This window comes from Mauremys reevesii, linkage group 1 (genome assembly GCF_016161935.1).
Source record: "Mauremys reevesii isolate NIE-2019 linkage group 1, ASM1616193v1, whole genome shotgun sequence".
NCBI lineage: Eukaryota > Metazoa > Chordata > Testudines > Geoemydidae > Mauremys > Mauremys reevesii.
The window spans coordinates 164,867,664-164,882,060 of NC_052623.1; the positions used below are offsets into that span (position 1 = coordinate 164,867,664).

General features: G+C 43.3%; 1 protein-coding gene and 1 long non-coding RNA gene across 3 annotated transcripts in view; one reads left to right on the plus strand and one right to left on the minus strand.

The window, feature by feature from the left end:
• Positions 1 to 286: 286 nt before the first annotated feature.
• The window catches only part of HLCS (holocarboxylase synthetase), a 218,594-nt gene continuing 204,483 nt past the window's right edge, over positions 287 to 14,397 (plus strand). The window contains exons 1-2 of one of the 2 annotated variants that reach the window (XM_039539165.1): positions 287 to 578; positions 11,702 to 11,854. In XM_039539165.1, coding sequence (XP_039395099.1) covers positions 321 to 578; positions 11,702 to 11,854 — 411 coding nt within the window. In that variant the 5' untranslated portion in view covers positions 287 to 320. Of the gene's footprint in view, positions 579 to 11,537; positions 11,571 to 11,701; positions 11,855 to 14,397 lie in introns of those variants that run through there. The other variant, XM_039539172.1, reaches the window with a different exon arrangement.
• Positions 2,799 to 10,458, minus strand: LOC120405556. Its single transcript, XR_005598668.1, has 4 exons — positions 10,181 to 10,458; positions 3,443 to 3,668; positions 2,991 to 3,194; positions 2,799 to 2,883 (listed from the first exon to the last, which is right to left on the minus strand). It is a non-coding gene; the product is annotated as an uncharacterized LOC120405556 (long non-coding RNA).

Consider the following 14,397-nt stretch of genomic DNA (forward strand, 5'->3'; position numbering starts at 1 on the left):
CAGCTCTCGCTCTCCCCCTCCCCCACCTTCCGTGGGAGCGGAAGTGGCTGGCGCCTTGGACAAGACCGTGCCCGGCGCGGGGCAGGACGGCAGCAGCGGCACCACAAGCGGCGCCTGAACCAGCTGTTTCGCTGCCGCTCTGGGCGCAGAAGGGGAGCGGGCGTGAAGGCACCAACCAATCAGGAGCCGCTTCCTTGGGGGGCAGCCACTCAGAGCCGCCGTTAGATTAGCCAACCGGCGAACTCCTTTCTCTTTGCCGCGGGTGAGAGGGGGCAGGGCAGCCAATCGGGAACGAGCCAGAGGGGGGCGCCGGCCGGGCCATGCTGATCACGCTGTGCTACCTGTACCTCTGGGCGCGCTGGGGGGCCGGCTGGGCCGCGCTCATCCGACGCACCGTGCGCCGCCTGCACCGCGCGCGCTGCGCCTTCGTTTTCGGGTGTTGCGGCTGCAACGGCGGCGCGGGCTGCCCCCCTCCCCAGCGGCAGCGGCGGCGCAGGCTGGGGTCGCCCGGGCGGGGCGAGGAGCCCGTCTGCCTCCGGCGGGGGGACAAGGTCTTCTTCACTGAGGAGACCCCGCAGGTACCCGCCGCGCCCGGCCTCCTGCCTGGGCGAACGTGGCGGGGTGGCCCGAGGGCAGGCCCGGGGTGGCGGGGTGGGTGTTTGGGGAGAGCGGGGGGGGGTCACCCGTGTAACAGCGGGACGGGCTTGTCCTGGCCGTGCCAGGGAGGTCGGTCCAGTGGATGACGCCGGTTGGGCCAGCACAGCTCGGGGGAGAACAGCCCCGCTGCCCAGGAGCACAGTCACTGGACTAGCAATTGAGAGAGTGTAAATTGAACAGCTACATCCCCGCTGCAGTAGGAGTCCCCCTGCCTCACCCCCTCCCCTGGCTGTCTGAAAGCTTCGCTGGAGCTGGGGATTCTTGTGTGTGGAGGGTCAGGGACAAAGCTGGAGTTAACCTCAAGCCGACAATGGACTGGAGGGAAGCCCCGTGTTAACTTCCCAGTCATCTGACTCCAAAGATAATATCCCTGCCCCAGGGCTTCTCAGAAATAGGACGTAGGGAAATATCCAAGATAGGTCATCAGTCTCATAGCAGCAGCTGCTGTAATTCCAACAGAGACAAGGTGGGTGAGGTAATATGTTATTGCACCAACTTCTGTTGGTTAGACAGAGGAGCTTTCAAGCCACTTGAGCTCTTCCTCAGGTCTCTCTCTCCAGCAGATGTTTGTCCCGTAAACGATATTACATCACACACCTTGTCTTTCTAATATTCTGGGACTGACATGGCTACAACTAAGCTGCATACAACAGTGTAACTCTGTGGGTCATCAATAAGTTTGGTGCTGTAAAAACAAAAGGTTAAAGACTGCCTCCGTTTCAAAGACCTTGCAGTCCCTCATCAAGATGTAAATATTAGAACACATTAGTGACTAGTGTATACTATACACCTGAACATCTATTACTGTAATTGGCTTAAAGCCTAGTGGGGAGCCTGGGTTTTAACCAGACCAGTTTAGCCCATGTTAGGCCATATCTATGCTAGGGGAAAAGATGTGTTTTTAATCTGTGTGTATTTAATGTGTTAACATTTTAGTTTAGATAAGGAAAACTGTTAACTGGTTAAGGTAAACCACAGACACAAGATTAAGGGTTACTTCAACCAATTAACATATGTTAAAACATAACTTTTCTTGTGTGCTAGTCTGTTAAAATCCTTGTGTAGATGTGCTTTCAATAAAGTCCAGATAACATTCTCATAAGCACATTAGGGAAATGTGACCTAAATGAAATTACCACAAAGTAGGTGGACAGCTGGTTGAAAAACTGTACTCAGAGTAGTTATCAATAGTTTGCTGTCACACTGGGAGGATATATCTAGTGCAGGGGCAGGCAAACTTTTTGGCCTGAGGGCCGCATCCGGTTTCGTAAATTGTATGGAGGGCTGGTTAGGGGAGGGGGTTGTGGCCTCGCCCCCCGGGGACTCCTGCCCTATTCAACCCCCCCTGTTCCCTGACGGCCCCCCTGGTACCCCTGCCCCATCCAACCACCCCTTCTCCCTGTCCCCTGACTGCCCCTGCTGCCCCATCTAACCCCCCTCTCCTTCCTGACTGCCTCCGGGGACCCCTGCCCCCATTCAACCTCCTGTTCCCCCGCCCTGACCACATCTGCATCCTCGCCCCCTGACCACCACCCCGAACTCCCCTGCCCTCTATCCAACCTCCACACTCCCTGCCCCCTTACCGCGCTGCCTGAAGCACCGGTGGCTGGCGGCGCTGGAGCCGAGCCATGCTGCTTCTGCCACCGCCCCCATACAGCACAGAGACCAGGTCAGGCCGGGCTCTGCAGCTGCGCTGCCCCAAGAGTTCACAGCCCCACTGTCCAGAGCATTGTAGCGGCGGAGCGAGCGAGCTAAGGCTGTGGGGGGAGGAAGGACAGCAGGGGAGGGACCAGGAGTTCTGGGGGCTGGGCAGGACGGTCCCGCGGGCCGTAGTTTGCCCACCCCTGATCTAGTGGGTTAGTGCAGGGATTTATCCTGGGTCTGGTATTAGTCAATATTTTCATTAAAGTTCTACTGTAATGGAGAATATGAGTACAAAACTGCAGATGATACCAATCTTGCGGGAAGGGGATGTTGCAAGCACTTTAGAGCACAGGGTTAAGATTCTAATACAGTAGAACCACATTTATCCAACCATCCATTATCTGCCTCTCTGTATTAACCGAACAACCTGCATGCACACGTCCAGAAGCAGATGATCTCTCCTGTGGCTGCTAGATGGTGCTGCAGCCTCGCACTTTCCCATTCTCTGGATTACCTCAGTTTTTGATAATTCGATCTGGCCTCGGTCCCAGTTAGATCAGCTAAAGGAGGTTCTGCTGTAATCTTGAAAAATTGGGGTATTGGTTTGAATCAATAAGCTGAAATTCAGTAAAGACAAGTGCAAAGTTTGATGCTTCTCGGGGTTGTGAGGCACCTTGCTACCGCTTTACCTTTAGTGTGAGGAAGCTTTCTCTGAACTGTGGTTCAGCTTCCCAACGCCACTGGCCCTAACCAGCACAAGTGCTCCCCTCAATGCTTCACAGGTCCTGCTGTTGCTCTGCAGGATAGCAGTTGGCACACTTCAACCTTGAAGCCTTCTAAGCGTCTCCCTTCAGTGTCCTGTTGACTGGTCACTTGTAATGTTCAGAGATTTGCTATTTCCAAAAAAATGGTACTCCCCAGCTTATAATTTTCACCTCAGGTCTCTGCTCTGCTTAACACATAGTGTTTAGATATACTTATTTGACTATAAACATAAGTTTATTTAACAAAGCATGGAGTTTCAACTAGTAGCAAGTAGAAGTATTGGAAACAAATGATCACATATCAGATAAAATACCATGCATTCTAGAGCCTAGATTTAATAAGCAAATACTTTTACCTCTTGTAGAATAATGCTCACCCCAAATCCTTGCAGTGCTTTACAGCTGGGCTTTGCTGTGACCCTCCTTGAGAAAGCACACTGTCAGTTTGCCTCCTAGGTGAAGGATCCCTTGCACTCCAAGATAGGCCAGAACAATCCTTTGCCTTTATTCATAAACAGGATCCCCCTCTACTGTTTTGTTTTTCTTCTTGTAGACTTTTGCTTTTGTTGATTTCACAATCTCTTAATTTGCTTCTGGCTTAATCTGCAAATAGGCATACATTATTAAGGATATAATATACAAATAGCTGGACTGGGACATAGGTATTTGCTGCCTGCTGCCTGAAAGGAATATTTCCGAGGAATGTCACCTGGTCACCTGCCTTAACTCCAAGGCTGTAAAAGTATAATTTTTAGTGTAGATACGTAACTCCTTAAATATTATCTATACATATATTTTGCAATGATTATGATGACCAGTGGGCTACTGACTCTTGGTAGACCCTACATGTCATCCTTCAGTGAACTATCATGCATATATCCGATCCAGGGCATCCCTGCAAAATACTATGCACCTTCTGTGCCCTCTCCCAGTTGGCACCAACTGGTTCCTGGGTCACAAAAGTGCTGTGCTTAGGAAGGAAAAATCAAGCATAACTACAGAACGGAATATAACTGGCTAGATGGTAGTACAGCTGAAAAGGAGCTGGGGGTTATAGTATATCACGAAGAGACTTATAATTCAGCAATGTGATGCAGTTGTGAAAAAGACAAATATAATTGTTGGGTGCATTACCAGGAGTGTTGTATGTTAAGACATGGATAGTAATTGTTCCACTCTGCAGCGTTGGTGCGGTCTTAGTGGAGTACCGTGTTTTAGGCCATGTCTACATGAGCACTTTTGTTGGCAAAAATTTTGTCACACAGGGGTGTGAAAAAAACACACCCTGAGCGATGTAAATTTTGCCAGCATAAGCGCTCGTGGGCACAGCACTATGTTGGTAGGAGACTCTTTCCTGTCAGCATAACACGACTACATGGGCGCTCTTAGGCTGTATCTACACTGCACTTTTGTTGGTAAAATTTTTCAGTCAAGGGTGTGAAAAAAGTTTTACTGATGAAAAGCACTGGGGTGGACAGTGCTCTGTTGGCGGGAGACGTCAGGTGCGCAGAGTAGACATAGCTTTATAGCGGCCCACTGTATCGGTACAGTTGTGTCACTGTAAGCTTGTAAATGTAGACATGACCTTAGTTTGCAGATTCAAAACGATGGTAGTTTTGGAGAGTTATCTTTGCAGCATAAGGGTTTGAATATTTTTTGTTTTTAAATGAAAGTTAGATTCTGCAGAATCTGTCACTGCACTATATGTACAAAAATTTATCTAGTAGGCTGGGTTAGGCTGGTGAAATGGTTGTGTAAAATTTTGTTAATTGCATGATTAAATATGTCCTGATGTTACAATTAGATAAAATTACCGTATACAACGTTAGATTAGAAATCACTTTTAAAATTCAGAGAATTTACGCTACAAAAACTAATCCAAAGAAAGATATTGAACGCTCAAAGCAACAAAATAAGGAAAAAGCTTAATTAAGGAGGAAATGTAATATACCAAGAACAATGGGAGATTGCCTATTACCTTATCTCACAGTAGCTAAGGTTTAGGTCTGCCTTTGATATTCTTTGCTTTTATGGGTTTGTCTGAGCCTTAAAGGAACACTATTGGCTTAAATTTGGGCCCATATTTAAATTTCATCGAAACAAGCTTTTATAAATTTAAAAGCTAATAGAAATGTTTTCCATAAGCCTTTTGAATGTCAGTGAAAAGTTATTTTAAAACATATCTATTTCTTTCTAGTTTTTTGTTATTTGTTTTGTCTTAGGGCCTAGGAATCCCGGTGAAGGACCAGACCCCATTTTAGGTTGAGGGAGGGATAGGTCATGAAGGGTGTTGAAAGTGAAGACAAAGATTTTTTATTTGAAATGCAAATAGTGCAGCATGAAGAAACTTGTGTGACACTTATTTATAAATAAAACTGAAAGTAAATTTTTGACATTCACTGTCCAAGCTGAGAATTGCAAACAGAAAATTGATTTAAAAAGTTTTAAAATTGGGTTTCTAAAATTATTTTATTTGTAAACAAATCTATTTCTGTATTGCATATTAAAATGATTTTAAATGTAAACTGTCCCTTTTGCCATCAATGATGGTTGTCTGCTTTAAAATAGTGCTTGTAGTGGTTATATATCCTGTTTATGATACTGAATATTATCTAGTATCAGAGGGGTAGCTGTGTTAATCCGGATCTGTAAAAGCAGCAAAGAGTCCTGTGGCACCTTATAGACTAACAGACGTTTTGGAGCATGAACTTTCGTGGGTGAATACCCACTTCGTCGGATTCATGTATGAAGCATGCTATTGATCAGGTAGAGTAAAAAAATCGTAGAACTGGAAGGGACATTGAGAGGTTCCTGGGTCACAAAAGTGCTGTGCTTAGGAAGGAAAAATCAAGCATAACTACAAAACGGAGTTAAGGGACATTGAGAGGTCATCTAGTCCAGTCCCCTGCACTCAAGGCAGGGCTCAGTATTATCTAGACCATCCCTGACAGGTGTTTGTCCAACCTGCTCTTAAAAATCCCCAATTATGGAGATTCCACAACCTCCCTAGGCAATTTATTCCAGTGCTTAACCGCTCTGACAGTTAGGAAGTTTTTCCTAATGTCCAACCTAAACCTCCCGTGCTGCAATTTAAGCCCATTGCTTCTTGTCCAATCCTCAGAGGTTAAGAAGAACAGTTTTTCTCCCTCCTCCTTGTAACAACCTTTTACGTACTTGAAAACTGTCATCATGTCCCCTCTCAGTCTTCTCTTCTCTAGACTAAACAAGCCCAATTTTTTCAATCTTCCCTAATAGGTAATGTTTTTTAGACCTTTAATCATTTTTGTTGCTCTTATCTGGACTCTCTCCAATTTGTTCACATCTTTCCTGAAATGTGGCCCAGAACTGGACACAATACTCCAGTTGAGGCCTAATCAGTGCGGAGTAGAGTGGAAGAATTACTTCTTGTGACTTTCTTACAACACTCCTGCTAATACGTCCCAGAATATTTGCTTTTTTTTTTTTTTTTGCAACAGCGTTACACTGTTGACTCATATTTAGCTTGTGATCCACTATGACCCCCAGATCCCTTTCCGCAGTACTCTTTCCTAGGCAGTCAGTTCCCATTTTGTATGTGTGCAACTGATTGTTCCTTCCAAAATGGAGTACATTGCATTTGTCCTCATTGAATTTCATCCTGTTTACTTGAGACCATTTTTCCAGTTTGTCCAGATCATTTTGAATATTAATCCTATTTTCCAAAGCACTTGCAACCCCTCCCACCTTGGTATCGTCTGCAAACTTTATAAGTGTACTCTCTATGCCATTATCTAAATGATTGATGAGGATATTGAACAGAATTGGACCCAGGACCAATCCCTGTAGGACTCCACTCATTATGCCCTTCCAGCATGAAGTACTCTTCTCAGGAAGCAGAAAAGCTTTCCTCAAATTACATGGGTAAAGAGGAAATGTTTTCAGTAAGCCACAAAAAGGCTGCCAAATATTGACTGAGTTGGTCCATAGAACAGTCTGTTTCTCTGCTCCCTTGGTTGTGAACAGATGACTTAATGCTTGTTTTTCTCTTTCAAAAACCATGGCAACAGAATCTAAGGAAAGTTATATAGTTGGTTCAGGTTCCAAGAAAGCGTATTCTCCACTTGACTAGAGGTGATGGGAGTTATGCCTGTTGATTCACAAAAGTCCTGTGTGGTTTACTCTGGATTTACTTGCACCATACATTAAGCTTCTCTTAAACAATGTCATTTTTGTCCTCTCTTTGGTTTGGTTTTTGGAAACACAGATGCTCTTCTGTACTTAAATATTAAAGATAGCTTTTGTGTCTGTAGTATTGTTCATGCAGGCTGTGTTATAAGCTTGTCATTTTTGCATTTATAATTTTTTAAGAGGTTCAGAAATTTGGTCTCTCTCAGCCTTCCAGAGAAGTGCTTTTCTTATATAAAATGTTTTGAAAAGTTACTGGCCATTTTTGAGTTTTAAGAGTTCCAAAAGAGTTATGACTTTTAATTAGCTTGTCAATCTTCAGGACACGGGACTGTTTCTACCTGTGTCCGTACAGTGGGGCCCTCAAACCTGATTGAAAATTTGAGGGCTACAACAATACAAATGAATATTTCTAAATGTACTCTTTAGAATGGATTCAAATATTATTTAACACTCTTAAAGAGAGAGCTTTTTGTAATCTAATCACATGATTTTTCAGTGTAGGTGATGTGACGTATTGGTCTCTGTCCTCTCTCCAATAGTTAAACCATCATAGGCAGCAGCAATACAGAGTTCTCCACATAGTCCTGAACCTTATGGTGAGAGTAGTTCAATCCTCCTACCTTTGACTCCTCTGATGCTTTCAGTGATGGGGTTGATTGATCACAGTCCAGAGCCCAGTAGACAGTAGCTTCCTTAATACAAGGTGCCATAAGGTCATAAATAGCAGCTTCTCAAGATTACTTCTGACCTTTATCAGACCAGGTGCTTCAGATAATGAAAAGCTTTATGAGCCAATTCCTGTTGACTTTAAAGAGTAGTTGTATTGACTCTATAACTTGCTTTAGTAAAGCGGGCAGGCTTTGGTGATATAACCCATTACCAGTCCCTTCAGTTAATTCTTCATTAGACAAATAATTAAAAATGTTGACATACTTTCATTTGAATACAGATTGATTGTACACCCTTAAGGCCTGTGTCAGGGAAATGCACACTTACTCTATTGTGTGAAATTAATGAAGATTCACAGCACTTTGTTTGACCTGATTTGCTTCCAGCATGGTTTAGTGCCAAAAAAGGGCTGTGTAGGTTTGAAATATTAATGATAGTTTCTGTAAAATACAACTGAAAAATAAAGTTAATTCAGCCACAAATTTTAAACACGGTTTTTGGTAGAATAATAACAAATATTAGATGGTTTGCTTAAGTGTTCTGATCTTTCAAATAATTTTTCTACATTGCTTGCTACTGGATGTAGTTACAATATTTATAAACATGCTCTCAGTAAGTTGTAGGATTTTTAAATATTGTTGAACCTGAAATCATGTGATGTAGAAAGGAGAGAGGATACAGTATAGTATTGACACATCAGGAAAATCATGTTTGGTTATTTTTAAAGATGTGTTGATATAAAAGAGCCAGTCCGGCTATGCTAGAAGAAGGATGCGGAGACTGGATGTGCTTTTAATTAGGCTGCAACTTTGTTCTTAAAATATCTGGGAGTACCTGGCAGATAAAATTGTACAGTACAGGTAATTTCATGATGATTTCCCTATACTTTAGGGCTACCATCATACCTCTTCCTGTTCCATTCCGGTTCCAGCCATCTTGATGATGGGACCCTACCAACCCTTCATGTAATGGTTAAGAGCACCAAGAGGAGGGGAGGGGTTTGACTCCCCGTTTTAGGAGCCCCGAACTCCCCTTTTCCCTCTCCTTTAAAGTATACCTCCTTTAAATCCTTTACCTATCAATTTTTATCTGATCCATGTCCATTCCCACTGGTGTACCTACACGACATCTGCCACAAGGAAGTGCCAGCAATTAGCTTGGTTGCCTCCATGCCATACCTAGTCAAGTTCCCAGATGTTTACTGGTGTCTTCTTTAATATCAGCCAAAAATATCTCCACCCCTCAGTTGGAAAGAGGGATCTCAATCTTTCTGAATAACTCTGGTGCTCCATAGGCTATGTCTGGATGAGGAACTGCCAACCATTGACTACATATAAACTTGGCCACCTCCCTGTCCTACCCTTGTTGACCTTTGGGGGCTCCTCATCATACTTTGTGTTGCAACATGTCAGACCAAATAATTTGGACTCCTGGAAAAAGTTCTAGCCATCATCCCCAAGTCCCTCTTAGCTTTGAGCATCAAGTCTACCCCTTTGCACATTCCCAAATTGTTGTCCCCAAGATGAACCACAGTCGCATCCAGTGCCTGCTTGTGGGCCACCACAGAGTATAAAATGGGCATCAGCTGGTCCCAAAGCATGCCCATCCTGCCAGCCAGCTCTGGATTGCTTTGTCACTGAGGCTCATCTGTGAACCTCCAGGCAACCTGGAAATCTGCGTATGTGCCCGCAGATCCACACCATCTACTTAGCCTGACTGCATGTGTCTGAAAGGAAACATGAGAAAATTATACCCGATTCCCAATCTGTGGTCTCATGTACAACCTATATGCATTAGAGTGCCGATGCCCAATTGCTTGAATTTCCCCAGACCCAGCTGTGTTGCTGCCCTGATGCACAATGAGTGGGAACCAAAGTCATGGAGGACTGGAAGCCCCAACCTCATCAGCCCCGATCTGAGCATTGTAACTAACTGATAAGTTGTTAGGAGGCTTGTGTCTCCATGAATAAACTGGTCTTATTTCATATATGCCCTCACAGGGCAGATCCTGACATCGCTGCCTTCTTGAAGCATAATGTATTTACCCCAACTTCCCTGATCTGTCTTTGACAGCCTCAAGGCTCAATCCATCAACTCCAAAGCCCTTCCTGAAATATCCCTCTGTAACCCCACCCCTAGTTTGCTGATCCTAAAAGCCCCAAATATGCTATGAGGTATGCAGCCCTGAACAAGGCCGCCTCTTGTCCACAATGACATGTACTTGAGAATTTGCACCAAATCCCTAAGCCTATTAACAGTGATGGAACAATGTGTATCACCTGTAAGGGCCTTGCTTTGTGACTGCCCCATTATAGACCTCCGAACTAAAAACCTGCTGCAAGGGTCAGGGTAACCAATAGGCTTACTGACAACTGTAAGAACCAATAGGCAACTGGGAGATGGTTGATGGCAGTCTCTGTGTTGCCAACGACACTGTATATTGAAACACCTGGTCCTCTGGAATCAGCCACATCATGGACAGGCGCACCCTCTTCTGAAATTGCACCAAATCATTAAAACTTCTCTCATAGTTCTTAAATGTTCATGATGCCGCCAATCTCTGCACTATACTGAATGGCATCAGATATCAGGGTTCCGGAGTGTTAGCAGGATCCGTTTGGGTCTGTTGCATCATTAACTAAGCTGCCCTGTGGGTATGGCAGGGTATCAATCGATACTCATCTGAGGCTTTCTTAGGGACCAAGCTCAGGGGAGACACCCACAAGTTCTTTATAGGTAAATGACTGAATGGCCCGGCTAGTCTACTAGCCTTCAGTTCTTGTGCAATCTTTTTCTGTCCAACATGACCTAACCCAACTAAGGATTTCAAATTTTTGGACATGACATGATTTCTTTCTGCTATATAGGGGATTCTGAACCCTGAATTAAACCTTTCCCCTAAATATGTCCTATCTGTCTTGTTAAGTTAATTCCAAAGGAGAACCCTTAAAACCCCAAGCTTAACCGGAGATGAGGCTTTTGGCCAGCCCCCCCCCCCTTCAGCTTACTCCCCCTTTCTGCACCTTTAACCCCAGACCCAGTTTCTGTACCTAGGGGCCTGTGGGAGGGACCTGATTTACCATCTCCCGCGATCTGTTACCATACTATAGTCTTCCCCAACCACTGACAGCGCACAAATTGCTAATGTGACCTGGAGCATGCATTTGCAAGCATGTCTACGTTTTCAGATACTCCAAAAACACCCACCTTTGTTCAATGCCCAGCAAATGTCGTCATTATTTGCATCTGGCCTCTGCCAGGATTGCTGAGGAATGAACAGACTGCTTTCTGTTTGAACACAGACCCCCCCGATGTTGCCCACTCTAACCACAGCATATGATGCAGTATGTCCCACCTAATCCCACCTTGCATTGCAGCCTTCAACCTAAACAGTTCATTGTAATTAAACCATTATATTATATGCCTACATGATTATATACATATATTTGAATAAAGCTGGGATTCTGCATCTACAACAACACCTGCATAAATTAAAAAGGAAGCATCCCAATTTTCTTAAAGCCAACCTTGATCTCTTGATTTCATTACCTGGCTTGCCTTGTCCTGCTTACTTTTTGTTATTACCTCCCTGTGTAACAGGAAAATAATAGTTTGGCTTTAAAGATGTGTTGATACAAAAAGAGACAGCCATATAAGCAGTTTAAATAGGTAAGTTACTGGAAAATTACTGTAATTGGTGAAATCTTAAAAGCAAAATACTTGCTAATTAAGGAGTATAAAGCTACTTCAAAGCAATTTCCAAAATATATTGATGCTTCTTTGTTTCCTGTTTCTTTTAGTCCCTGGATGACTTAAACAAATGGACTCTACTTCTCATATCTCCTTCTATTTATTCTGATAAAATACTTGATGCAGAACATATAGCATTTGTGACTGAAAGTGTTTCTGCCCAGGCAGATGATTTACAGACTATATCTAGCTCCTCAAAAAAGGTGAGTAGTTCAGTTCATTTTTTAAAACAAAGTAGTTCTGACAAAGTGTGTTTAGTAGTTTAAACTATTTAATACATTTTGAAATTAAAAAAAGTTTTATCACATGATAGGTGGATATAGAAATAGTGTGATAAGGGACAAAATATAACTTCCATCCAGATTATCGTACCTATCCTTATTCATTGGATTCATAGCTCACCACTGCTGTGTCTATGTCTGGAGCAGCACTGTGTTATATTTCAGGATAAAAATCAGAGGCATTTTACTAAGACAGTTAGTTCTCAGCAATGCTCTTAAATAGGCTGGTGGATGGTAATTGTAAAAGCAATAGTTTTAAAATAGGAAGAGAGAGAGTGTAGGTAACAAACAGCTTGATAAAGCTGGCCATCTGGTTATTGTGGTCTGTTAAAGTTGTAAGGGAGCTTGTTCCCCTCCAGGTATGATGAAGCCGTGTAACATGAATGGTAGCGCCCCACTTGCACTTCATTGGTGGTGCCTTTTGGTCTGTGTGCCTGCCGCCAGTTCTATTAGGAAAGAAGGATGGTGTTGTGATTAAAGCACAGGACTAGGAATCAGGAGATTGAGGTTTTATTTCTGGGCTGCCACAGACTTCCAGCCTGATCTTGGGCAAGTCAGTTAGGGCTTGATTTTCAGATGTGCTGAGCAGCTACAATGCTAGTTGTTGTAAATGAACTGTAGTGCTTGGTAACTCTTAAAGACCCCTTTTCATTAAGATACTTAAGCACATGCCAAACTGAGCCTGTGAGAAGTCCCATTGAAGTCATTGCTAAATTTAGGCCAAAACCAGGCTCTTAATCTGTCCCTCAATTTATCTTTCTGTAAAATAGGGGTAATAGTTAGCTCAATCAGTCAATTTTATTAGTTTGCATCTGACATGTCTTTTATGAATACAAACAGAGAAACATACACCATCTAAAACAACAGCAATTCCCATGTAATACATTAAATTGTCAATCAGAACCTAATTAAAACTCTCTCTTCTTTAGCACAATGCTAAAAGGATAAAAATTGCCACCGATTAAATTACTACCAAGGACTGAGAAAATACTAAAAACATTATCTTTTTGAGATGGTGATAAAGATTATTTTTTGTAAAAAATAGGTAAAATCCAGCCTGCTATCAGAAGCTGGAAAATTCTAAAATCCAAAAGATGAGGTAGATTTTCCAGCACTCCAGATTTACATGGCCAAAAACAAAGATGTGAAGGAACTTTACCATATCTACCTTTTATTGAAACAATTTCTAGTGCTGAAATTTGGCCTCTGAACCAAACTTTGGCCCAATAAAACATCTGTGGTATTACTTTAGCATTAAAAATTCTTAGCACTGGGACTGTTCTGTTCCCACCATATGAGTGTGTAAAACAGAGCACACCTTGAGCAGAGCTAAGGATCTTTTGTTTAAGCCTTTATGATAAGGGGACCAACAGCCCGAATGATGAAACTTTATTCCTAAATAAGTAAGAGCAAAGACTTTTTCTGCAAGGTGGTTTTCTATCTTCAACCCAATACGTGGAGGGGTCATCCCAAAATCATGACTTTGGCCTTCTTATAATTGAGAACCATATCTTGAGAATTACAATAAGAAGAAAAACGAGATAACAGGTAGAGGCTTCTTAGAGTTCGCAATAAAACAGCCTTGCCATTGGTATATAATAATGCTGGGATAGATCTACCCTTTATTTGTGATGGAGAGAAATTCTCTTCCTTTAAAACATACATCATCGTTAATATATACATTTGAAGAGAAGAGGTGCCAGAAGGCATCCTTGACATACTCCCTGAGAAGCAGAGAAAATATTAATATGTTCAATTTTGACTTTAGTTCTTACCCTAGCCATATTGCCTTCATGTAGATTCTCCAAAATATACTGAAATTTTAGATTGATACCCATCTATCACAGGTATCCGGTCTCTGTGAATAGACTGAACCCCTGGACTGGATCTGGTGAGTCCAATCTAGCTAATTAAAGAGAGCTAGAGTACACCTGGGTCTATAAAGGACTACTAATAGGCAGCTGGAAGGAGAAAGGCCTGAGACAGGCTGAGCCCTGTGAGGGAAAGCCACAGTGGAGTGGAGCTAGCTCCTGTGATGGGTCCTTGGAACAATGGGCCAGGAGCTCAGGGAGTCAGTTCTCTGGCTTCTGTTCCAGGAAGGGAGCAGAGCCATCTGGGACTGGGAGGCTGCCAGGAGCTGGCGTGCCAGAGATCCCTGGCAGGGTATCCCTGAAGCCTGGGGCCAAGAACTGAGTTAAGACTATTTTCTGTTTGTCTGATAACCTGTATTTAAGAAATAAACCTCCTTGAAAAGACTGGGCGTAGCAATGCATGCTTTGGAGCCTGGGAGAAGTGAACAGCCAAGTGACACCATCATTCTTCATTTCACCCAAAGATTGTCTTGGTTAATAGAATCAAATGCCATCTTTAGATCTATGAAAGTGGCAAGTTAGTGACCTCAAACACAGTATAGTAATAAATAATATAGGCTAGAGTAAAACAATTATCAATTCTGACTCTACCAG